The sequence below is a fragment of the Archocentrus centrarchus genome, chromosome 19, assembly GCF_007364275.1.
Source record: "Archocentrus centrarchus isolate MPI-CPG fArcCen1 chromosome 19, fArcCen1, whole genome shotgun sequence".
Classification (NCBI taxonomy): domain Eukaryota; kingdom Metazoa; phylum Chordata; class Actinopteri; order Cichliformes; family Cichlidae; genus Archocentrus; species Archocentrus centrarchus.
In genome coordinates this window covers 15,108,291-15,133,213 of record NC_044364.1, presented here as the reverse complement: position 1 = coordinate 15,133,213, position 24,923 = coordinate 15,108,291, and the positions used below count along the sequence as shown (strand labels likewise).

At 39.6% G+C, this 24,923-nt stretch overlaps 3 protein-coding genes across 4 annotated transcripts; 2 read left to right on the top strand and 1 right to left on the bottom strand.

Moving 5' to 3' along the window:
- Window positions 1-3,360, top strand: lrit1b (leucine-rich repeat, immunoglobulin-like and transmembrane domains 1b). The gene is made up of 4 exons (XM_030755488.1): window positions 1-253; window positions 569-1,029; window positions 1,280-1,585; window positions 1,721-3,360. The coding sequence occupies exons 1-4, from the start codon at window positions 132-134 to the stop codon at window positions 2,800-2,802; spliced, it is 1,971 nt and encodes a 656-aa protein (XP_030611348.1). The 5' UTR covers window positions 1-131; the 3' UTR covers window positions 2,803-3,360.
- A 677-nt stretch (window positions 3,361-4,037) lies between these two features.
- LOC115798225 (leucine-rich repeat, immunoglobulin-like domain and transmembrane domain-containing protein 2) lies at window positions 4,038-7,086 on the top strand. Its single transcript, XM_030754988.1, has 3 exons — window positions 4,038-4,217; window positions 4,439-5,220; window positions 5,438-7,086. Exons 1-3 carry the CDS (start codon window positions 4,108-4,110, stop codon window positions 6,220-6,222), a joined length of 1,677 nt encoding a protein of 558 aa, XP_030610848.1. The 5' UTR covers window positions 4,038-4,107; the 3' UTR covers window positions 6,223-7,086.
- Window positions 7,087-8,998: 1,912 nt separating this feature from the next.
- Window positions 8,999-24,443, bottom strand: LOC115798224 (cadherin-related family member 1). 2 transcript variants are annotated; one of them, XM_030754986.1, is made up of 17 exons: window positions 24,288-24,443; window positions 23,732-23,827; window positions 23,248-23,393; window positions 23,094-23,144; window positions 22,846-22,935; window positions 22,624-22,710; window positions 21,316-21,432; window positions 20,481-20,624; window positions 20,313-20,391; window positions 20,078-20,178; window positions 19,013-19,216; window positions 18,609-18,761; window positions 17,095-17,259; window positions 16,405-16,472; window positions 14,813-15,041; window positions 13,003-13,257; window positions 8,999-10,674 (listed from the first exon to the last, which is right to left on the bottom strand). In XM_030754986.1, the coding sequence occupies exons 1-17, from the start codon at window positions 24,346-24,348 to the stop codon at window positions 10,132-10,134; spliced, it is 2,589 nt and encodes an 862-aa protein (XP_030610846.1). In that variant the 5' UTR covers window positions 24,349-24,443; the 3' UTR covers window positions 8,999-10,131. The 2 variants fall into 2 exon arrangements, with proteins under 2 accessions (XP_030610846.1, XP_030610847.1); XM_030754987.1 differs by lacking the exon at window positions 8,999-10,674 and adding an exon at window positions 11,155-11,356.
- Window positions 24,444-24,923: the final 480 nt, after the last annotated feature.

Sequence of the window (24,923 nt, the reverse complement as noted above, 5' to 3'; positions counted from 1 at the left end):
AGTCGGAGCAGTGTGCATCTGTGAGCCTGCAAATCACCACGATGCATCCCACGTCCCGTTAGACCCGAGTGGCAGCGCCGTTTTTTTTTTTTAACTGTAGTTTAGTTGCATAGTGTTTAGTAGCTTGCAAAATGAGTCGACATTTTGCTGCAGCTTTGTGTTTGGCTTTAGTTTGTCTTCCTCTGATGAGCAGTCCGTGTCCTGCACAGTGCAGCTGTTTCTTTCACAAACTAAGCGATGGATCAAAAGCAAGGTAAACTCTGAATTTCATTCGTAGCACAACTGTATCCTTATGTCTTGCTGTAAAACTGAGTTTCCTCTCTTCAGTCACTGTATGTAGTGGGATTAACTTGGAGTTGCTCTTTAATCTCCTTTGCTTTTTACTTAGCAATAGTCTGCAACGTTTTTTATTAAGTAAGCTCAACTGTTTTTTTTTTTAAACGAACTTATAAAATATTCTTTGTTGCAAACAATCACCTCGGCAGTCCTTCGATTTCAAAGTAGCTTCATTATTGTTAGCCTTACATGTTCTTTAGAAATAATATATTTTATTATTATTTTCTTGCAGGAGTGTTCTTTGCAATGATCCAGAGATCACGGTGGTTCCTCCGAATTTCCCCACCGACACAGCAAAGCTACGCATTGAGAAGACGGCAATCACACGGATTTCTAGCAACACCTTCCACTACCTCAACAATCTGGAGTTTCTCTGGATGTCTTTCAATTCCCTGAACTCGCTGACTACTGACAGTTTCCGGGGTCTTTACAACCTTGATGAACTCAGACTGGATGGAAACTCCCTCACCTCCTTCCCCTGGGAGTCTCTGACAGACATGCCAAACTTGAGGCTTCTCGACTTACACAACAACAAGATCTCCAGCATGCCCGCAGAAGCCATCATTCATATAAGGAACATCACCTATCTGGACTTATCCAGCAACAGTCTGGCAACCATTCCTGCTGAAATTCTCACAATGTGGCTGAGTGTGAAGCCACCCCAGGACACAGATTCTTCTAAACTAATTCTTGGTGAGGATCAAGCTTTGATATATTAAGATTTCTATGTAAGTTGCCTTACATGACAACTACTTCTTTAAAGCTGAGTTAGGGATTAGTCTAAATATACCATGTGTGCAGCGTGTCAAGTTGTTACACTAATTATGCTTATTTTTAACCAGTTCCAAGTACTGAGTCTTAAAATAACTCAGTAAAGTAAAACCACAAAGCAAATTACTGAATTCTTTTCCCTGACAAACTCTTGCCATGCTTTCCTCTGCAGGTCTTCATGATAACCCGTGGCTGTGCGACTGTCGACTCTATGATCTGGTTCAATTTCAGAAGTCCCCCTCGTCCTCTGTGGCACTCATCGACACTCGACTGAGATGCGCTGATCCCGAGAGCCTATCAGGGGTTCTTTTCACTGAAGCGGAGCTGCAGAGGTGCCAGGGTCCTCGAGTGCACACGGCTGTGGCTCGTGTTCGGAGCTCACTGGGCAACAATGTGCTGCTGCGTTGTGGCACAGTTGGAGTCCCCATCCCAGAGCTGTCCTGGAGCCGGGCTGATGGCAAGAAAATGAATGGCACTGGTGAGTTTTGTTGAACTCGCTCCAGATGTGCTTAGATTAAATTTATTTCTGCCCAAGTGTCAATGAGATTAAAGTTTTTGTTTTTGGTGCCAATCTGCTTATCTTTGTGGATGTCTGTCTTTTTGATTTTTCCAGTTCAGCAAGAGATTTCAAAGGAAGGCATCATTTGGTCAATTCTGAGCGTGCCTGCTGTCTCTTATCGGGATTCTGGGAAATATATTTGCAAGGCAACCAACTTTGTGGGCACGGCAGATGCTGTCATCTCCTTGGTGATCACAGATTCCTTTCGGTCAGAAGAAGCAGGAGGTGGAGGTGGTGGTGGTGCTTCTAAGAGAACAAGAGGGAAGAAAAATGGTGGCATTGGCAGAGCGGCATACCAGGAGAAGCTTATTGCCAGATATGTTCCTCCACCTACATCTACCGCTGCTCAGCCCATCATTGAACCTCTTAATGGCAAAAGTGTGACTGGGAAATATGAAATTGAGAGCTACAGCGTCTCTGATGGTGCTTCTCAGGGACGAGGGAAAGGTTCAGATGCTCAGAAGCCACCGGATGTGCAACGAGATGCTTTAAGTAACTTGTCGGCCAATGCCTCGTCGTTACAGCAAGCTCCTGAGAAAAGGGTAGTGCGTTCGGTCAAGGTGATTGGTGACACTGACCATACTGTCTCTCTGAACTGGCGAGCCCCTACAGCCACAAATGCCACAGAGTTTAGTGTGCTATATGCTATATTTGGTGAGAGAGACATGCGTCGAATCAATGTGGGCGCTGGAAGAAATAGAATCACAATTGACGGCCTTGTGCCAAAAACAAAGTACATTGCCTGCGTTTGCGTCAAAGGCCTGATCCCAAAAAAGGAGCAGTGTGTAATCTTTTCAACCGATGAGGCAGCCAGTGCCAGTGGCACTCAGAAGCTCATTAATGTGGTGGTGATAACAGTGGCATGTGTGATTGCTGTTCCCCTGACATTGATTGTGTGCTGTGGAGCAATAAAGAAACGTTGCCAAAAGCTGCTGGGGAGGCAATCCAAAGAAATACAGGACTCGTACGTCACGTTTGAGACCCTCGGCCCTGGGACCAAAGCTAAGGGGATGGAGGGTGAATATCTAACCAGGCTAAATCCCGACGAATCCAACAGGCTGCTCTCGGCAAGATCTAGTGTTGACTCAGAGGCCATAGCCAGGACTGAAGGGCTACCCAATGAGTACTTCTGCTAAAACCAAATGTATGCCTCAATTTCCTGAGGATGTGCTCCACTGCTAGAAAGATTCAAATTACACTCTTTTTGAAGGCTATCCAGAGGATACTTGGAGCTCTGTTGGGACCGGATGTATGAAAATAAATTACAGCCTTGTGGGAGTAAAAATCACCATTCATTTGGTGGGCGGCAAAAAAAGGGGAAAATATACAAAGTAACACAGTTGTAAATTTACAGGTGGTGTAGAAATAACTTTTTTTTTTAATTTATTGTGCACTTTTAAAGAGAAAACTGTCTTGATGCCCTGAATTCACTTAAACCCAATGCATCATTTCTTTTTCCAAGTTGTAACCTCTGCGTTGTGTAAAAATCTTTATTCTACACCTAAAGTACTTAGGGAAACAGCAATCTATTTAGTCTGTTTTATATGTCAGTATAATGTGAACGTGCCAGGTTTACTGTTGGGTCAAAAACCTGAAATACAGTACATTTTCTAATGTGTATTTATTTGTAACTGAAAATATATATGTACGTATGAATGTACTGTATAAAAAAATAAATATTTTTTTTATACTGATTCATGCTTACAAGTTTTTTCCTTACATCTTGACTTTCCACACACAGGCAAACACAAACAGCCACACACATATACTCTGTGTCTATAAACTGCTACAAAAGGATTGTCTAAAGAAAGTAAGTACAAGTCAATCACAGATTCACTGATCAATTATTGGAGCGTGCAGCCAGTTGGAGGTAGATTTTCTAGCATTAAAGAATGAATGACTACAATAAATGTATTTTAGATGTTTGTTTACACACTTGCTTTGCTATATGCTGATTTGGCCTTTATCAACCCGAGAGACAAACAGTATTTAGATTATTGAGGTCAGTCCTCTCCAGACATCTGTCCCTGTCTCTGTGCAGCCCTCCCTCTCAGCATTGCTAAGCCTGACGGGCTCCGGCCCACTTAACACAGATGGGCCTCCTGTCATGTCAGCGCTGCTGCTTTAGTGGGGAACAAATAAATTAAATTAGTCTGATGCAAAGCATTTTGGGGTCATACCTGATACAAGAACTACTATCAAGCTGAACTCATAACTCTCGACTGAAAAACACTTGAATGTTAAATCTTTATGCCCTTTCGAGCATATCTAACAATGTGTTTAGAAAAAGTGGACCATGGCTATAAATACACCTGCGTCTCACATGTCACTTGGCCTCTTGAGGGTTACGTCAAGGGAGATTAAGGTAATGTGCTTTCTTTCACGCAGCCCATGGGCATGCCCTGCCTTGACAGGTCTATTTCATATGCTTGTCTAGGATCATGGACGCCTTTTATGCCACATTACATATCACTTTAGCATTCCATCTCATCTCCTCTGGATCATCAACTTGTTTGTTTGGTTGCTCCTGCACAGACGATAACTTAGGAAGGTAAGTGACCACTGAAAAAATGCTAATTGTAAAAGTCGGTTATATGTTTGTTATAAGCCTGTTGTGTTTTGAACAACCTAAGCTCATCTCTAAATAAAACCTATAGCATCACTAGTATGAAATGTACAGACAAACACTAAATTGAAAATAAATTGTGCAAAAGCTGCACGTACTATATAAGCATCTTTGTACAGTAGAAATTTACTTGTCTGTCATTCTAGGTCTTTACTATGTATGGAAACCTCCATGGGACAAATCCCAGAGGACATCACGCATAATTTTACTAAAATCCGAATTGAAAACTGCCATCTGACTGAGATACCCCAAGGATCCTTCTCAAAAGTCCGTGCCTTGGAGTTCCTCTGGCTAAATTTCAATGAGATCACTTTGATGAACATGAATAGCCTGGAGGGGCTTGCTAACTTGACTGAGCTGAGGCTACAAGGGAACAAGTTGACTTCAATACCATGGACAGCATTTCAGGACACACCGAAACTCAAGATTTTGGACCTGAAGCACAATCAACTGGATGTGCTACCTGAACATGCTCTGAGATATTTACCTGCACTGACCTACTTAGATTTATCCTTCAATCAGCTTAGTGTCATGGCAAAAGAGGTCTTCATTAATTGGCCTCTCTACCAAATAGCTGAGAAAGCGTGGGCAAAAGAAGGGCTAGTATCCAATGTGGTTTTGGGGCTCCATGACAATCCCTGGTTGTGTGACTGCCGCCTCAAAGGCTTTGTGGAGTTTGTCAGGACAGTCACCCCCCCCATCATCCTGATGAACTCTTATCTGAAGTGTTCAGGTCCAGCGTCCAAAGCTGATAAGTTTTTCCACGAGATTCAGTTAAAATCATGCATGAGGCCAGTGATGTCTGCCCCAGAAACTAACATCACTTTACCTCTGGGAGAAAATGCAACACTAACATGCTTAGTGAAGGCCAGACCGGAGCCAACTATTCAGTGGATGTACAGTCTGAAGATTATAAGAGGATTTACTGGTAAGATTTTTTTTTTATCACTTCATCCATTAAATTGTTGTAAACCTGCTGTTGGAGCACTTAGTGAGGTATATATTGAACTCCCAAGCTGCAGTGTTTTATGAAAAGATATAGGGATAATACTTACAGCATAATAACAATATACCTGAGCATGTCATTACTAGATGGAAAAAAGCCTGTGATTTAAATGCTCTGATGCTCTGTTTTTGCCCTGCAGCATCACAGACAAACATTGATGAGGAAACCTTCTCTTCCCAGCTCCTGATCCCCTCTCTTCATCTGGCAAACCAAGGACTCTACACCTGCATGGCCAACAATTTCATTGGCAACTCCTCTGTCGACATTAAAGTTAACATCACCCCTTCTAATTCCTCTCTTCCGCTCCCACCACCTGTCTCCATGCTGTCATCTGAAACCGCCTACATTGATATACGCATTGCCAAGCAGACAGTTTATGGAATCACCCTAGAGTGGCATGCAGCAACAGAAAACCCCGCAGAAACCTGGTTCACTATCCACTTTGGCAAATATGATTCACCAAAGAAGGAGATGATTTACATCGGCCCGGGCATCAACAGTTACTCGGTCAGCAATCTGCTTCCTGTCACCAAATACGAGGTGTGTGTGACCCTGAAGAACCATCCACCAAGGGAAGGTCAGTGCATTGTGTTTGTGACAGGAAGTGACATTAGTGAGATGGAGCAGAAAGAAAGGCTAATCCACATTATTGTTATTGTGTGCGTAATGGTGCTGGCTGTGCCGGTTGGCATGTATGCCTGCACCACAGAGGCCAGGTTCAGCTGTGTGGAGCGGTGTGTGGATCTGTGGAAGATGCACAAGATGCGTGAAGAGAACCTGCAGGAGAGGGAGCGGCAGGGCACCTTTGACAGCCTGCAGGCGACCAGTGATGAAGCCTTGTGCAAGGGCTCGGTGGAAAAGTCAACAAAGAGACGGAAATCTGAGGATAAGTGCAAAGGAGGAAGTGCAGCTTACCTGTATTAGCATCAAAGTCAAGAACTGCATTTATAGGACAGGTATATATAAGTTAAGTTAGTTCATAGCTTAAGTGTGTGCCTCTTATGTGATATAATAAAGCTAGGTATACTATTTTCTTAAAAATATCTACCCATGAGCTTTCTGGGTCATTCCAGAATCCTCGAAGACTCTTCTGATCATGTAAATTAAAAAAAAAAAAATGTAACCTTGTTCTCTGGTAAATTAATATCTTTGTTCAGTGGTAAACATTTCTTTCCTTTCAGTGGGAAATACCTTCAAAACAGTAATACTTTTGACTGGTACTGTACATTTTGTGAAATGATGCATGAAATTTGAATATCTATTACAGGTGTTTATTTATTGATTTGCTGCTTATATAAAAACATGTACTTTCAAATATTGTTTGAGTTTGAGTTTCTGTGTATATCACAAGCTCTCACCTGAAAAATGAGATGTGTTTCTTCCTTGTCAAAGGGATGGTTGATTTTCTGTTTTAATACACACAAAATGTCACTTAATTCTTCATATTTTGATACTACATTCCTAAATTTGAAAAAAATGCATGTAACTAAGATATCATACAATGCTGCAGTATGATGTGGTGGATTGTAAGTGTGTTTCTAGTCTGCTGATTTACTTTATTTTGAAAAAAAAGGAAAAAAGCACCTTTTAGTATTTTTTTAAAGACTCCAGATTTATTATGACTGAATGAAATGCGTTTGATGTGGATTAAAGGGAAGTCAAAGACAAATGTTGAGACATACTCAGATTTTTTAGCACAATCACTCAGAGGATTTGTTACATAAGCTGCATTTTCTCATGCATTTATACATACACTGTTAAGCAGATTAAAGTGATTTTCTATCTGAATCCTTGTCAGTGGAACATGATATTTCCATTTAATGATGCCTCTGAGCTTATTGTGTTCACACAGCAACTGTATTTTCACATAATTTTTAGCATGTTGCACATCAGTTACTACATATTATATTTTTCTCTTTTAATATATAAACAAACAAGCTAAAGTTGCTAAAATATACAATTATAATCATATTTGTTTTAAGGACCAAAAAGACCAAAATGTCTTAATCAAATAATTAATTAATTCATATACTGATTTAATCCAAAAATGTAATGCTATATAAATTGTAGGGGCAGGGGTAAAAAAAAAAGAAAAAAAAAAAAGACTGGAAAAATTATGTAATGCTGCAAATAGCAACTCGACTTGCTGGTAACATTTTTGGGGTACAAGCACTTATTCCAAATAAATTTACTTCTAAACTAAAAGCAGGAAGGGTGATCCAGTGCATTTTTAGCAAGGGCCTTGTTTATTTCAACGAGACAATCGAAAAACTGTACATGTATTATAGCAAATAGTACATGTCTATATTTGCCTGTGATTTTAGTCTGCTCTTAGATGGTTGCTAAAGAACACCATGCATCATCGTCATCATCATGTAAGACGTATCACACATAATGAAAGTTTCTTGGACATAATTTACACATTATTGTTGTGCAATTAAAAATGATCCTTTTATGAGTTGTTGTAGGTGCATAAATGTTACAAATGCATCATTTTAGCCATTTGGTAGGTGGTTGCTAGGCAACATAATGATGTCATAATATCCGATCTAGCTAGGAACCTTAAGTGCCCTAAGCTGTACCTGTGTGCTGATTTTGGTAGCTCATCTGCTGATCTTGTAGAAGGAGCTTACAAACAAACAAACAAACAAACAAACAGATTTTGTGTATTATTGTAAGATACAGCAAAGCGAAAGAGTTAAAGCGGTCAGTCTACAGTCCAGACCTGCACCTCATTCAAAGCAAAAAGACAGGAGGCCGAGCTGGAGGTGGCAGACTTGAGTTGGGAGAGGCCACGAGGGACAGGATTAGAAATGAGTATATCAGAGGGACAGCTCAGGTTCGGCAACAAAGTTAGAGAGGCAAGGCTGAGATGGTTTGGACATGTTCAGAGGAAGGATAGTGAATATAATGGATGAAGGATGTTGAATATGGAGCTGCCAAGCAGGAGGAAAAGAGGAAGACCACAGAGAAGAGTCATGGATGTACTGAAGGAGGACCTGCAGAGGGGTTGGTGTGACAGAAACGGATGCCAGGGATAGGATGAGATGGAGAATAGAATGAGATGAAGATAGATGATCCACTATGGTACCCCCTAAAGAGAGCAGCCAAAACAAGAAGAGGACTTTATATACTGTCCAAACCCTGGAATGCAATTTTTTTTGGCACTTTAACACAGAAAGAGTGGCCAGACATCATTAATTGCCACTGTAAGTCTCAGTCATGGTGGCCCATCCCTAGCCAAACTCAATTCCAACCTCAGCCATGAAAACACTGAAGTTCACATCATGAATTCACAGTAACAATGAGAGACCAACAAAACATAACTGTTATAACACTGTAACGTAACAAATTAACGGTCCGTGGGTCTTTGCACTAGCGGCCCCTCCCCTTACATTACTATGACCTTAATAAGATGATATAAACTATAAAAACTCCAAGTACCAAAACATCGAAATTAAATGTTGTACTCAAGCCAGTCCACTTAAGCCATTATTTGCAGTGACCTTTCCCACTAAGGGGACAAGAGGAACTGTTTGCAGCTGTGCAAAAATAATATATGCATGCTTTTCTTTACTTTAATCAGTAAGTGCTTTAGTTTTTGTCTTTACTAAAACTTTACATTGACCAAACAACAATTAACCAAGAAGAAGAATCCCCCATAATTAAACTACTAGGATAAAATGGAGCACAGACCAAGTTCTTTTCAAATATTTATTCAAAATCAAGACAGTACAAAGACAGTACAAATATGTTACTTTGAATTACCAGGCAAGTGTTATTTATATGTAAGATATATAGTTTCTCTAAACTTATTTACAATAGTATGTTAAGATATAATAAGAAACATGATATTTCTTTCAGCAATGATAGGGTATTTGCCTACATTTGAAGGCATTCAAGAGTAACATGGAAAATAGCAGTGCAAAGACCCTAAATGTGTGACACCACATTTAAATACCCATATGAATAAAATAAATGTCCAAGCAGCTTATATAAATAGTAATCTGAGCTCAAAAATTTCAAGCATATGACTGATTTTTACCAACAATATCCAACTAGAGGAGTTAGATGGTCTAATTTTTACTTTGCTGTATTTACTGCATCATGATACAGCTGGGTATCTTGCCATATTTACAGCTGCTGTACACTTCAAATAGATTCATATGCACTTATATAAAAGCATTTTTCTACAATTACTCACTCAATAAAATAAAAGCAAGCTGCTCTTATTGTGAAAACCTACAGTGGCACATTGTCGTCATACAAAAGAGCAATTTCTCAGCTTTCAAGCGGCTTATGTAGACACAGTAAAATTATATACACAGATCCATTTAGCACTTCATAACAAGTGGTGGTGATTTTGTTTTGATGATCGTGTCATTTCAATTCTTGCTCTGATGAGCAACAGCAATTTTTTTTCAGTATGTATTAGGTAAAAATGCCATTCTTGAGCTAAAAACATCACAGGCTCGTGAACATTACACTTTTCAGGAACTTATTCATTTATGTTTGCACAGTAAGTCTTAGTAATCCTGTCCCTGTGCAATTTCCTGTAATGCCTCTTACTGCTAAAATGATAATCCTCCTCAAGATGGCAGTGTGGTGAATTATCTAGAACTGAGGCTGTCTTCTGTCTTTATCTAAGGTCAGCTGAGAATACAGTGCAGCCTACTTCTTTAATATCTTGTCTTAAGACATAAGTATGTAAACCATCCTCTTATTTTGTTTACTCATAAATAACCTAAAGCTAGGCTTGCATTACCTCATCATCACATGGAACTCAGGTGAATTGAGTTACCTGCCATCAAAGAAGACGTTTGTGCATTGAAGTTAATAATAACCTTGGTTGTTCTCATGTATTTTCTGCTCAAGCTTCATCTTAAGCTCCGACACTAAAGCAGAGCTGATGTTTCCCTCTTTGCGGCGGTTGGACTTAGTTTTCTTGGAGCCTTTGGAGGCCAGTGCACCAGATATTGTTGGCACTGCCCGGGGCCTTTCACTGGGCCGTGTGTTAGAGGGAGGTGGAGGCGGAAGACAAGGAGCAATGGGAGGTGGGGGCTTCAGCCGGGGGCTGCCGGTCTCCTGCTGGGGGCTGTTCTCCGGGTCGTTGATGAGGAACTTTTCTCCAGGGTTGGTAAATTTGATAACAGGCATCTTGAAGGTCCAGGGCTGCTGGTCCCTGGGTCGCCTCTTAATGATGCGACGCACCGGCATGATCCTGTTGGACTTTGAGTTGCGCATGTATATGGCCGTAGAGATCAAGACAGTCACTCCTACTAAAACACTAATGATAAAAGTGACCATGCCTAGAGCTTTCAAAGGATTGTCCCTACTTTTCATTAAAAAGGCCGCCATAGGCCCCTTGAGAGGAGTCTGTAAAAGAGCACAAATAAAATTGTTTGAATCTGAATTCCAAGCTTTAACGCAGCATTTGTCCAAAGCATGCAAGCATGAAAGATGGATGCCAAAGCACTGACAGAAGAGGCCCAAACAACATATCTAACAATCAAGCACTTTCACACTCACACTCAGACATCCATCCTCTGTCCTACAATACAGGAAAGCTGGCAACTACTTATGACTCTAGTTGCTGGGAATGCGTCTGGCAGTGCGCTGCACTAGGATTTCTCTTTGACTGAACAATAAGGATGACAGTTCATGTGACCAAAACAGTTTCTGGAAGGAAAAATACTGAATAAAAAGAAACAAAAATAAAAACAAAAGCTTGTTATTGTATTGTTTTGTTGTTTTTTTTTTTTAAAAATGTGCTCCAGTACTCTTTTACAGACCTAAACCAGCCAGTGAACATAATTTTGATGTTTATGAATGAAAATGAAGCACAAGCATCATTCATTTCTCACTTGATTCTGCGGATCACTTTAATATAGTTACTCTCAGGGTTGATTCGGGACTTTTTCACTGCGTTACAGTACAGGATAGTGGATATGCAGACTGTTAGTAAAACAAGGGATGTGAGAATGCTGAAAAAAATTCCAAAAACAGTCAGCGGACGCTTGCTGAGGCCCATGAAGTATGAAACAATTCGACCTTTGATCTGAAAAGCACGATACACAACACACAAACAGAACCAAAAACATCATGAAAAGTCATCATGAAGAGTGAACGAATGGAATCACGGGTGAAAACATCAATATTAGAAAAATATGGATTAATGCAAATGAGTGAACACTTTCAAGGATAATACTGATATTTGTTCACAACTTATATTCATATTTTAAGGATCAAAACTGGTATAAAATTTTCCACAAATGGGCTCAGTGAACAAGCAGGCGACCATGTATGACACATGCCATACACGTGGCATATTGTTCTGCTGGAAGCAGCCATCAGAAGATGGGCACAGTCAGGTAGGCTGTGGTGTTTAAACACTGCTCAGTTGGTACTAAACAGCCCAAAGCATGCCAAGAAAACAAACTCCACACCATTACATGACCATCACCACCACCAGCCTGAACTATTGATACAAGGCAGGATGGAGCCATCCTTTCATGAGGTTTATGCTAAAGTTTGACCCTACCATCTGAATGCTGAGGCAGAAATCAAGACTCATCAAACCAGGCAACATTTCTCCAGTCTTCTATTGTCCAATTTTGGTGAATCCATGTGATTGGCTAATTAGATATTTGTATTAACGAGACAGTGAACAAGTGTAACTAATGAAATGGCCGGTGAATGTACAGTAGTTCATTCCAAGAATGCTGTACAAATAATTCATTTTGACAAATACGGAACTTTATTCTTTAAGTGAAAGCTGTTCGGCAACATACAAATGTAGACTTAATGAGTTAAAAACCCTGTAATAATTAATTTTTATAGCTGCAAACTAGGTTACTTTTAGAAGGATAATATTCCAGTCAGTGTTAAGAGTATTAAATGACTAAGTTTTAACTGCATTTTGAAAGCAGCCGGGGGAATGTCTATAAAAGAAATATGTAGCTAGCAGGATATCACCCATTGATTAGTGAAGTGTCTTTGGCACTAGTCATCTTGGCTTTTTGAAACTGGATAAGAATAAGAAGGCTGGATTTGACAGAAAAACTGAGGGGCACCGTTAATCATAAGTTAGCCCCACTGTAACAAATAACCTGGTTTATTGTCTACTTTACTGTTGCTGTTACTGTAACAGTATCTGTAACTGTAATTTACAAAATGAACATCATGTTGCATCAAAAAGACCTGAAACTAGCAATCCAGACTATGAACTCATCAGGACAGTGTTTACTGAGGCTATGAATCAAGTTCTGCAATTCTAACCTCTTTTTGCCATCAGAGAAGTTACCCTCTGCTTTCCATCAAACCTAGAAAATAAGCCCATCTATTATATATGATCTGCGGTTAATACTGGCCATCAACAATCAGCCCAAAGATGAACAATTAGCAACTTTAATAATTTTTGGAGAACAACAGAGGATTAGCTTAATCAGGGTGTGACAATGCAGTCATCACTTGTTAGTAGGAAAGTTCATTGTTATTTCTGATCTTTAAATAAACCATAAGAAACTACCAGTGTTATCCTTTAAAGTAGATGAGGTCAATGAAATCTGATTAGCTGAAACAAGGAAGCTGATTTAGCAGAAGCATGGCAACAGTTCCTATTGTCTCATGTTAAAATGTATGTCTACAGCTCAGCTCTGGAATAGGAAGCACTGCAAGCACGTGGCGAACCAGAGCAAGTCTTACCGCCTCTGTGATATCTATGTTGACCACAGCTGTTGTGCTGAAGGACGGCGAGCCTCGGTCCCTGGCCTGGACCACTACAGACCACTTGCAGTCCTTCTGCTTGGTGATGTTATGCACAATCTCCATAGACTTAATATAGGGCTTCAATTTGATCTCCCCAGTGCTGGCATTGATCTCAAATACATTGTCAGGATCTGCGGTCATGATGGAGTATTCAATGACATTGTTTGGTGACTCCGCGTCTTCATCCATGGCCTGTAAAAAGCATCACACTTCTGAATAGTGTAAATCAGGGTAAAACAACTAATGTGGGACCATAGAGATCGTGTATAAGGCTGCAGATTTTTCTCAGGTTTGAAATCGAGCATTTCAGTGCTGACAGCATTTTTACCCCAGATAAACAAACTTTACACTCTACTGTAATGCTAGAGTCCTTGTCTAAATGAGAAGGAAAATATTCTTGCATTTCCAGCAAAGTGTGGCATGGAAGGCTGGTACATAGTCTACTTGAAAATGTGAGTTCATATTGCCAAAAGAATGGAGACTGTCTAAACCAAGTAGAAACATGAATTCTCAAACATGAAGCCAATGCAAAAGTGCCAAAAACCTTCAGTTCTTCTAATGACTACTGGTGGCTGGCTCCAAACACGTGCCAATCCCCACAGACTCTTAAAAAGTCTGGTATGAAAAAAGCTTTTGGCCTTTGATTGCTTCCTCCTTCATATCAGTTCTATGTTGGGTGAATCTTAATATGACTCTTTCATTTTGGTACTGGAGTTCAGGTTTTGGCCACCTTGAAGTCTAATTCCTGTGCTCTCAGTGTCTTTTTGATCATTTTTAATGCAATTATTCAACTAATATTATGCCTCACTGTGCTTTACAAACTGTCCAAGAAGTTTGTGATTCAGTTTTGGAGAGTGAAATTGGAGTATTTTTCGTAGTGCATTATTTAGTACTAATCTGCAGACACGTGTCTGTGTATTGCACCATGTAGCTTATGAATGCAGATTCCTAATCAGTTTTGCTGGTGTTAGCTAACGCCACACTCTCATACAAATATGGGAACTACTGGCTCCAATAAAACAGCATGGGGACAGCCAAAATGCTTACTTTAAGGCTTCAAAGTGTGGAGTCCCAAACCACATTTTGGGTGACTTCTTTATAATATACAGTCCAAGGTCTAAACATGGATGCAACCCCTGATTAGCCACTCTACTCGTGAACTCAAATTGCATGAAAATTTAGCCAAAATAATGCATTCCTGCACACCAAAAAAGATGAAAAGCAGAAGAATCACTCTACAAATCAGCTTCTTAGAAAAAATATTGTGATGACATATTTTTTCCACAGTAACTGTTATTCATTACGATGATTATTTCTGTAATTTAGTTACATGTTACTAGTTAATCCACACCACTGTATATTCCTAAAATAGGTTTTTGCTGTAGTTTTTATGAGATAGGAGAAAACTTTCTGTATTTTCAGCTATGGAATATTACCAATTAGTTTGCTAGTGACTTGCTGTTTTTTTTCAATGTTCCATAGTGTGGTGGTTATACCTAAGATGTGGTTCGAGACCGGGAGAAGACACAAATTCCTGGGAGGGTTGTGTCTGTAAGGGGATCCAGTGTAAAAATCTGTGCTAAATCAAACATGCAGATCCATCTCCTGTGGCGATAAGACCCAAAGGTCATGCCTTAAATGTCTAGTTTTATCTTAAGCACCCAAAATATTCAGTTTACAACCAAAAAGCTGAAACTTGGTGAGAGTGAAAAGAGAAGAAACAGATAAATAACAAAGCATAATGTACCTCTACTTTGACAGGCGTGCCAATAATCATGGTCTTCTCCACGAGCTCTTCATCAAATTCGGGAGCGTGGTCGTTCATGTCAGTGACGCTGACAAAGACTTCAGCCAAGCTGTACTTCCCCTCTGAATCCTCCGCCTTGACATAAAAGTTGTACTTTGACCTGACCTCCGCATCCAAGCTGGTCCAGGGCTGTGTGGTGATGAGGCCCGATGAAGCGCTAATGGAAAACCTGCAGTTCAGAGCAGACAGCGTATGAGTCACAACCACAGATGTCCATTTAGTGTCGTCTCAACGAACCAGGCGTTTCTAATACAGGCATCATAATTCACAGCTCAAGTGACAGATTTTCATTGCTCCCTGTGAATCTCTACATGACTCACACTTTGCTATAAAAAACAACTTTCCCGCTCTCGTTTGACAGATGTGTTGTACTGCAAAGGTTCAGATGTTAATTCAACTGATTTAACAATGTGTAGAAACAAAAAAGTTGTAATTTTTGGTGCTTATAGACCACTATTTGTTTGGGTCATAACTATTGAGCCTGGATGTGTATAGAGAATATTTTCTATGAGTTGCTTCCTTAAAGACACATCACCAATCTGTGTAGAAAGATTTAAATTATTTACAGAATTATCATCAAATTCGGAATTGGTGATTGCAGCAGTTTCTTTTTTTTTTACATTCATTCTTGTAGGAATGTTGCAAGTTGTGCATTTTCAGCCCGAGATTGCTAAAGAGGCAGGTTTTCTCTGTCACTTGCCCAGTTAAAAATGGCTGTCTAACACTGTGTTTTCTGCACATTTGGATCCACAAAACTAAACATTTTAGTTTTGAATGTAGATCTACACTATGAATGTAGATCTGAGATTTTCTAACTTTCCAGAGGTTGCTTTAAACTAATCAGTAATCAGTATAACTTCATTTTTACCAACTGTATTATTTTTCTAACCTAAAAACACATTTAAAAACACAGTAGATGTTTTCTCTTACACACTGCAGCTTTATCAGTTTGAAAGCTTCTCGGGAGCTGTCTGAGTGCCTTCTACTGTAGCTCAACACTGGGCTTGCAGCCATTTTTTTCTGTCTTGTTTTTTCCTGTGAAATTTCACAAGTTTCCTTGAAACTGATAACTTTCACACAATTAACTCAGGTTGCAGCCTGCAGACAGGCATAAATTTTCACTTTTCCTTCCCTGTATGCTGCCTTGCTTTTCAAAGCTGCCGTTTCTGTGGCTCCAGCTGTCACATTGCATGTTAATTGGCTCTGCCTATGTGAGACAGAACAGGCTGTCTATTTTTAACCCACCAATCCAATTAGGAGATTAGCCAGCATCTTGCAGCCATTTTAGAGTGAGCTGTTTGTGTTGCAGAGGGGCCAATCAAACTGGCTTCCCGCTTACCTCTTTCATCAAAGACACAAAGATGACTCAAGACTAGTGTCCTCTTAGCACCAAACACCCTGAGCTTCGGAGCACTTTTGAGTCATACTTTCAAAATAACTTTAGACTGTGTGATGCATTTTGTGGAAATGCCAGAGTTAAATATCAGAGCAGAACGAACCTACACTGGCAGGAATGAAAGGTTTATACTCACAAATCAGATCCTGATCCATAAATCGTATATTTGACTTCACCCCAAGGCCCAGAATCTGGATCATTTGCCTAGAGGAAAAAAAATGAAGGAGATTATACACCTAATGCTTACACAACAAAGTATAAACTGTACATATTGTAACATTATTTACTTACAAGGTAAATTAAATTATACTAAGGTATGCAAAAATGTAATGCAAATAAATAAGGTTGCGTTAGGGTGACTGGCCACAATTAAGTCCTTTATTTTACTAGAGCTAGATAGGGTCTTAAGCTCATGTACAGTGTGTTTTGAGGGGATGTTCAGAAGGCATGGGTCAGCATGATTAACCTTGAAGCAAAATTAAGCTTTTTACTTCTCACTGCTTAGCTTGGACATATTGCCTTTTTGCAGGGTACATACAGTATGATGACAGGCAAGGGACAAATGTGCCAATATTTTTTTTTTTTTAAATAATCCTCCTCGATGAGGAGTAACATAGGGCACATGCCAGATTGTGACATGGAGATAGTGAATTTCATAACCAGGAGTAGCAAACTGAAGGAAGAGAGCGCTAAGCCTGTTTTTTGTCCGGCACCAGCCTATTTTATCTAATGAATTGCACTGAGCAATATGCATTTAATGGAGGAAAGATGGATTATATAATCACTTTGATCGGGTTAAATCAGAGTTTAACTGCAACTGACTCACTGTTACAGATGCAACACTAGAGCCTCCGGGAGAGTTCTCAGGGACTCTGGCGATGTAATACTCGGATGTGAATTTAGGGACATTGTCATTTGTATCCAGCAGGTTGATCACTATGTCTGCTGTTGCGCTGAACCGCTCGGGAGTGTCGATCTCCACCGCCAGCAGCTGCAGGAAGACAAATTCAGAGTGATTAAATTAGTGCTGAAAGCCTCAGTCTACTTATAATCAATTAGTTTATGAACAGATAGGAAAATCAAACCCACACTAGCTGCTCTGTGAAGCTGTAATGCTTCAGATTTATTTATTTATATTTTTGAAGTTGATGTCAGTGTGGTTAATGAAATAAAACAGTCACAGACATGTTAGGGTGCTAATGTTGTTATTACTTATTGTTATGGTCATTGACCTTTGGCCTCTTTCTTAAAGAGAGCTGCTCTCCTCCTTCCTCTCTGCTCTAGGTGTTTCCTGCCTGATTGCCACAGTTGAACAGTGTTGTGATCATTTGAGGGACTACCTATACATTATAGCTCCAGCAGCAAATGCTCCCAGCCATTTGGCTATTGGGCTCAGATGTGTGTGGTTGCTGGACTGGAGCTGTTCATGCAAAAACTTGGTTTTTGTTTTGTTGGTGGAAGCTTGGTAGGGGTTCTCTTTCATTTTAGTTTCTGCACTTTTTTCTCCTGTTTTGTGGCCAGCAAGGGAGCTTAGGCATTGTCTTTTGTTTAACCCAAAGCTTAAGACTTTCTTTTTCTGGGGGGTGGGATTTTGACTTTGGAGACCCTGATGATTGGCATGCTTCCTTTTGATTTCCCTCCCCTTTTGTTTTAGTAACATTGAGTTAATTGTAAATAGATAACTGTAAATAAATTCTTTAAGTTCACGCAAGACTCAGTTTGTGGTTTGCTGGTTTATTATGTTATAGCTACCCACTGTGACTCCTGGACTTTGCAGGTAGCATGTTGTAACACTTATCTACAGTCATAACAACAGATAATAACAGACAGAGGTGCCTCTAATAGACAATCTATATGATGGTTTTTTAGTTCACAAATATTATCTTTATAGCAATTTACAAAAGGTGATATATGTCATATGTGCTTTATTACTTGAATTATGTTTAAGATGGCAACTGTGTATTTTTTAGAAGCCCGAGGAAGAGTCTTGTGGTTGTAGTGTTAAAAAAAAGAAAATCCTTGACAACTGTCTTAGTTTTCTTTCATCTTACGTCAATGAAGTAATTGTAATAGTTTATCACAGGATGTAGGATTCCATAAGAAATTAATATGTATTTGTGTTGCAACATTTACAATGTATCAGTATACAGGCACAGCTTAAGATCATGAAAATGCAATGAATTCATGGACTAAAACCATTAATCAAAATTACAGCATGTCTTCACCCATATTTCCTAGTAATCGAAATAGATTGTCCACCCAGTAAAATAACTAACAACATTATTTCTACAACACTCGTTAACTGTGATGGACTGTAATATTGTCCATATGACGTCTTACCTTAAAAGAGAGGGTTGGCCCCTTTTCAAAGTCGATACCTGATGTGTCTTCCACTATGATGGTCACCTGTGCTTCATTCAGGACTGTCTGGGGAACCACTCGAAGAACTCGGCTAGGCCCCACTAGCCTCAGTTTAAATTTGGCATTTGCTCCCTAAAAAAGGCAGCACAATGCAGAAACCCATCACGTAAAGAAAATAGGTGTGCAGCTGTCATGTTGTTCTACATGAGCCATTAAACAGGATGAGGAGGATAACCATGAGAGCATAGTGAGTGACAGTGCCAGACAGCATACTTTAATTTTTGCTATTAGTGCACCAGCTTTTATCACAGTTATCAACTAGTTACACCACACTACTGCATGTCCAAACCCTGAGGATGAGTTAATTGTGGAAATATATGTACCTGATCAGAGTCGTTGACTGTAATCTTAAAGCCACGGAGGATCTCCCCTGCAGGCGGATGCTCATACATGGTGACTTCAAATTTGTTCTGAGGTCCATTTTCTCCATAAAAGGTTGGAGGATGGTTGTTGAGATCAACCACACGGACAGTCACTATGGTAACATCATAGTCCTGCAGCTCATTGTTTGGCCCTACTTCAGATGCCTTGGGTTTAAAAAAAAAAAAAAAGTATGTGTATATATATATATATATATATATAAGTAAATAAAATTATAGAGTAATGAAAGTCTTAAAAAGCACAAGTGAAAAAGAGAGTTTTCATAGAACCTTTTGCAGTCAGGTGTGTGCTAACACAATGCCACAATTTAACCAGGACCGAACATCCCAGAAAATTCACCCCAAGATCAGACAATACTAAACCCACGCGCTACATCTCAGACTCTACAGGCCTCAATTAGCATGTTAAATGTTAAAGTTCATGACAGTACAATTAAAAAAAAAGACTGAACAAGTATGGTTTGGAAGGATTGCCAGAAGAAATCCTCTTCTGTCTAAAAAAATGTCCTTTGGACAGACTAGGTCAAAATGAAGATACTTGACCATAATGCACACCTCCACATTTGGTGAAAACCAAACACAGCATATCAACACAAACACCTCAGAGAGCTGTGTGCAAACAAATACCCGCAAACCTCAATGAACTGAAGCAACATTGTAAATAAGAGTGGGCCAAAATTCCTCCATAGCCATGCAAGAGAGACTGGTAAAGTTACAGAAAACAGTTGCTTCAGGTTATTGCTGCTAAAGGTGGTTCTACAAGCTACTGAATCATGAGGTGCAATTAGTTTTTTCGCTGGAGTGCTGTGAAAAGGTAGCGGTCATGCAGCCAGAGACCGGTAGCGCCGGTCTCTGGCTGCATGACCGCAGATGCTCGTCTCTGGATGAGTGATCTGGAACGAACATTTCGTTGTGTGCCTTGTGCACACAATGACAATGAGTTGAATCTAACATCTAAAAGTTTCTTTTTCACGTGACTGTAAGTAGGAAAGGAGGAAAGTTTGTTACCTTGACTTTGATTTCAAACAGTTCATTTTTCAGCAGAGATGGAAAAGTTGTCAGGGTGATGCAACCGCTCGTGCTATTTATGTCAAACATGCCATCGCTACCTGAAAGATATTGACAGAGATTTTGTAGATATGTTTGAAATCTGATCATTATCTAAAACAAGCTACAGTAACACACATTTGCTTTACCAGCAAGCAGCTGAACTTGGCTCTTTTTGCCCCTTTTTTGTTCTTACCATTAATAATGGAATAATGTATCGGGTTAGGATTGCCTTGGTCACCATCTTTAGCGTACACTGTGAATATTTCAGAGCCCTGGAAGTAAAAAGAAAAATTCATCAACTTAATGTAGACAAAAGCAATAATCATCATCAAATTCACTGCTGAGAACGAGACGAACTCACAGGAACAGAGACTTCATAGACGTAACCAAAGTACGGGATCCCTACAAAGTATGGAGGCATGTCTTGGGAATCAATAACATTAATCGTTACTGTGGCTGTGGAGGTCAACACCTGATGCTTTCCCTTGTATTTTCCACCTCCATCCTGAGACAACAAAAAGGCAGAAAGCAGAGTTACCACATGGTATAATTAGCTACACATGTAGATGACCCTTTCATCCAAAGCATGATTAGATAAGGATAAGTTCATATTACATTTGAGCCTGTTGGGATTATGGGATATTTACTACATGACATCTGCCATAACAGCTTATTCTTGAAGCCCATCCTCAAAAATATTTAATTTAACCAAAATAATTTTTTAGACTTTTAACCAGCTAAATGCTAAGAACAATGACTTGCTCTTTAAAGAGATGTTTTGGTTGAACCAGCTGAATGGGTTTGTTTTTTGTTAACACGCTATATAAAAAAATCACAAAGTAAAAAAATACATAAATGAAATATGGGAAGCACATGCATAGGATTTTACACATGTCCATGGATTAGTGTAATTTTGTAAGGAATTATGCCTTTATCCAAAAAAGAACCTAGACAGTGAAATCCACTATAATTGGCAACAATGGGATTTTATTTCCCAGCTCTATGTTCTCTTCTTTTCACTCTTTACTTTCCTCCAATCTTTTTTAATATTGCTTGCAATTTTCTGCTCCTAATTTTAAACTTGACATTTAGCTTGAATTGATTTTGAATTGAATTGAATTGAATTGAATTAAATGTCAAAAATGATGATAATAAAGAGACAACCCAAATATAAGAGTGCAACAGTGACCTCTCACCTTTGCAACCACTATCACAAAATGTGTTGGTGTGGTCTCAAAGTCCAAAGTCTCGCCAGGTTTGACTCTAAGGATCCCACTGTGTCCATCAATGGTGAACTTGGTAAACGGGGAGGTCTGATAATATAAACAGTCACAGTTAGTAAGGATAGCAGCGGGAGTGCTTTATTTGTACTTGAATTTAGCAATCAAGAGCAATAAAGCTAATTTCAGATAGGGTAACAATCAGTCCTAACTTGCCTCTCTTTAACCTTGGGATTTCAGGGTAGCTTTGTCTCATAGTTGACACATGGACGCTAAACAACCACTGTGCTGTCAGCTGTTGGCCCAGACCAGATCTAAGCCCCTGTTAAGCTTTCAATACTATGCTCAAATGTAATTGAAATTTAATCCACTAAAATAACACGATTTCCAGACTGCTCTCTGGTATGAGATTAATCTTTCCCTGCAGCACTATCCCATCACTCGAATGCCCTTTTCCTCCCTCGACATGGTAGCGCAGTGCTTATGATGTCAGGCCGACCTCTGGTCATCCCTGAGTGTTAAGGTCATACCAAGCCAGTTAAAAATGTCACTATTTGCTTAATAGAGTTGCAATCTTGGTAATAAAAAATATAATACATATTTTAGTGGATTATAAAGCAGAAAGCGGATCAAACAATAGAAGAGCATCCTAAAAATGCAAGTATTAAGTAGAAAAATGAAAAAAAAAAAGAGTATGAAATGGTAAAAATAAATGCTTGAGCTTTGAGATGATCAAGGTGCCGGCCGATGTGAGGGAGTATTCCAGGATGTGAGAGTTAAGAGAGCTCCATGTGTGTTTAGTACACACTTACAATGAACTCAGCATTAATCTGGGCACCATGTGCAACACGGCTAAAAAAAGCTTTAACTGTTTTAGCCTGGGTCACATTAGGCCACTTTTCTGCACACGTGCTGCTGCAGACAATTAGGTGCTACATTTTGGAGAGTGTTTTTCTAATGCCTGATTAAACATGGCTGCAGGAGCCCGAGTTAACCAGGTGTGAATGTTTCAGGAAATATTTGGGTCTGGGTGTATAATGAATTTTAATTTGGAAAATGTGGCTTGCATTTTTCACCTAACTAAATTAGAATCAAGATAAACACAGCGATTTAGTGGTTAAAATTCACCACAACTCCTTTAATGTGCCTGAATTTTAGTGGTAGCTTTGTGAATCTTTGCTTCAGTTCAGCTTCAAAAACATTTAACATTTGGCCCAAGCTGGTCAAATGGTTTTAACGGTGCCAAGGTAACAAAACTGCATAACAATTAAGCTGTAAAGTTACCTGTAGATAATAGGAAACACTGCCTCCTGAGCCCATGTCTTTATCCACTGCTTGGACTCTGTAGATGCTGCTTCCTGGAGCAGTGTTCTGGTAAAGGAAAAAAGTTCAATGATGTTAAAATGATATTAAATCCCCATTATTTAATTTGTTTGAACTCTAGAAGGCATCTATAATATTCATTCTTCTTCTATTATAACCGCATAGTTATTTTATATAATATACCTCTGGAACATCAATGATAAAAGGCAAGTTTTGAAATTCAGGTGGTTCATCATTGGCATCCGTGACAAACACTCTCACTGTCTCAACAACCTAAAACAAAGATGAAACCCAATTACAAACCACAAAAACAGTTGCTTTAGCTACAGCTTATTACAAATATACACTGTGTGCAGAGAAATGGTAGCCAGCATGATTAATGACAATACACAGTAAAGAAAAATATATGACATAATCAGAAAAAAACATACTTTATTACGACCATCCGTTATGCTCACGTGCACTGAGATTTCATCTTGTTTCTATGAAAAATAAAGATGTCATGTCACTTTGAGCCAAAGTGTTGCTGTTTTTTTTTTTTTCTCTCTCTGTTTTCAGAACAGGAGTGTTTATTAAAAGGCTCACCTCTCTGTCGAGTTCCTGAATTAGAGTCACGTTTCCTGACTTGGGGTCCACTCCAAAATATTCTTTGGTGCCCTTTTCAAAAGTTAGGCCATATCGTACTGGATCTGCCTCTGGATCTGTGCCATTCAAGATGTATATCTGTGTTCCTATGAGAAAAGAACAGATGCAGGGTCAAGAACCTTTGAAATGGGCATGAGAAACATGACACGTCTATATGCAGCACAGGTGTAAAAGTCACGTTTGACAGTTAGCTCAGACGAGCCTGCGCTCATATTGTTTTCTTCCCGTAAGTCTTGGATGTACGTCACAATCCAAAAGGTCTTACGGTGATTAGCTGGAGCTTCAGCACCATGTGTGATCATTTCATGATTACACTTAGGCACTTAAGCCACACATCTCTAACTACACTAAACGTAATCACACACCGAAATGATTCCAAAATCGAAACAGTCAAAACTATTAATAAATTGCATGTGTGCCTCACCAACGGGTGTATCCTCAGAGATGCTGAACAAGGCCATGTTCCCATTTGTACTGCTGGGTCCATTGTCATAAAAATATGGAGCATAGTCTGATTGTCCTTTATGATAAAAAAAAAAAGGATAAACATGATCCAAGTTATTTGAGCAGAAGAAAGACATAAAACAAAAAAAACAATGACCTAACCTACAAGAAAGCTGCTCCATACACTATACAACCTGCACGAATGCCACTTAAACCATATCAAATTGTTCTTTTAATAGAAATAGCTGCTTAATTATTATTATTATCTCCAGTGAGAAGTTTGCACTCGCTTAAAAAAACAGGGAAAGAATTGAAAACAGGAAGGAGGAAAGAGTTAAATTACAAATACATTTAAATTGAAGGCTGTAGTACTAAAATACAAACAAAAACAGTGAATTTCATGATGAACAAGCAGCATGAAAGTCTACACTAGGATAGACATGCCCTCTGTACATTAGAGGATTAACCAGATAAGAACGAGGCAAGAAGTCCTAACCACACACAACAAAGACAAAAGAAGAAATGCAGCGCCTTACCCAAGGTGACGTGAAGCATGAGGAGAAACAGTAAAGCATGTGTTTTCTTTTCTTTCTTCATCCTGGTGGGGACGTAAGGCTTGGCTTGTTCATGTGGAAGGCTTGGTGGAGGGAAAGCAAGCAGTGAGTGCTGTGCCCTTCTCGAGGCGTCTCAGCAGGCTCAGATGTAGGAAGAGGCTGGGACAGAGTCTCAGACACTAATCCAGTGACGCATCCCTCCTCTCAACACACACATCTTCTACCACACTGCTCTCACTCCGAATTCTCTCGGATCATGGAGGGACAAGAGTTCAGGTTTCACACAATATGGTGTGATCATCACACCTCACCGCACATTTGTCAGTGCACACGAGGCATTGCATCCATGATTCATTTGGAAACAGTGATGCTCTCAGTATTACTTTAAGTTAAGAAATACTTAAAAGGTTTGCAGCTCAGATCTTTGGTTGCTGTTATCGGCAGTTTGTGACATGGAGACTGGAGACTGGCAGGTCACTGGGTTTCCTGGTGAAAGTAGACTACAAGGTCTAAAGAAAGCCTATTGGCTGTAAGTGCATGAGAGATCCAAGTGCAGCTCAGGCTAGTGTTGGTCACTGAGCTGGCAAAGATGGCAACAACAGGCAGTTTAGGCTACTG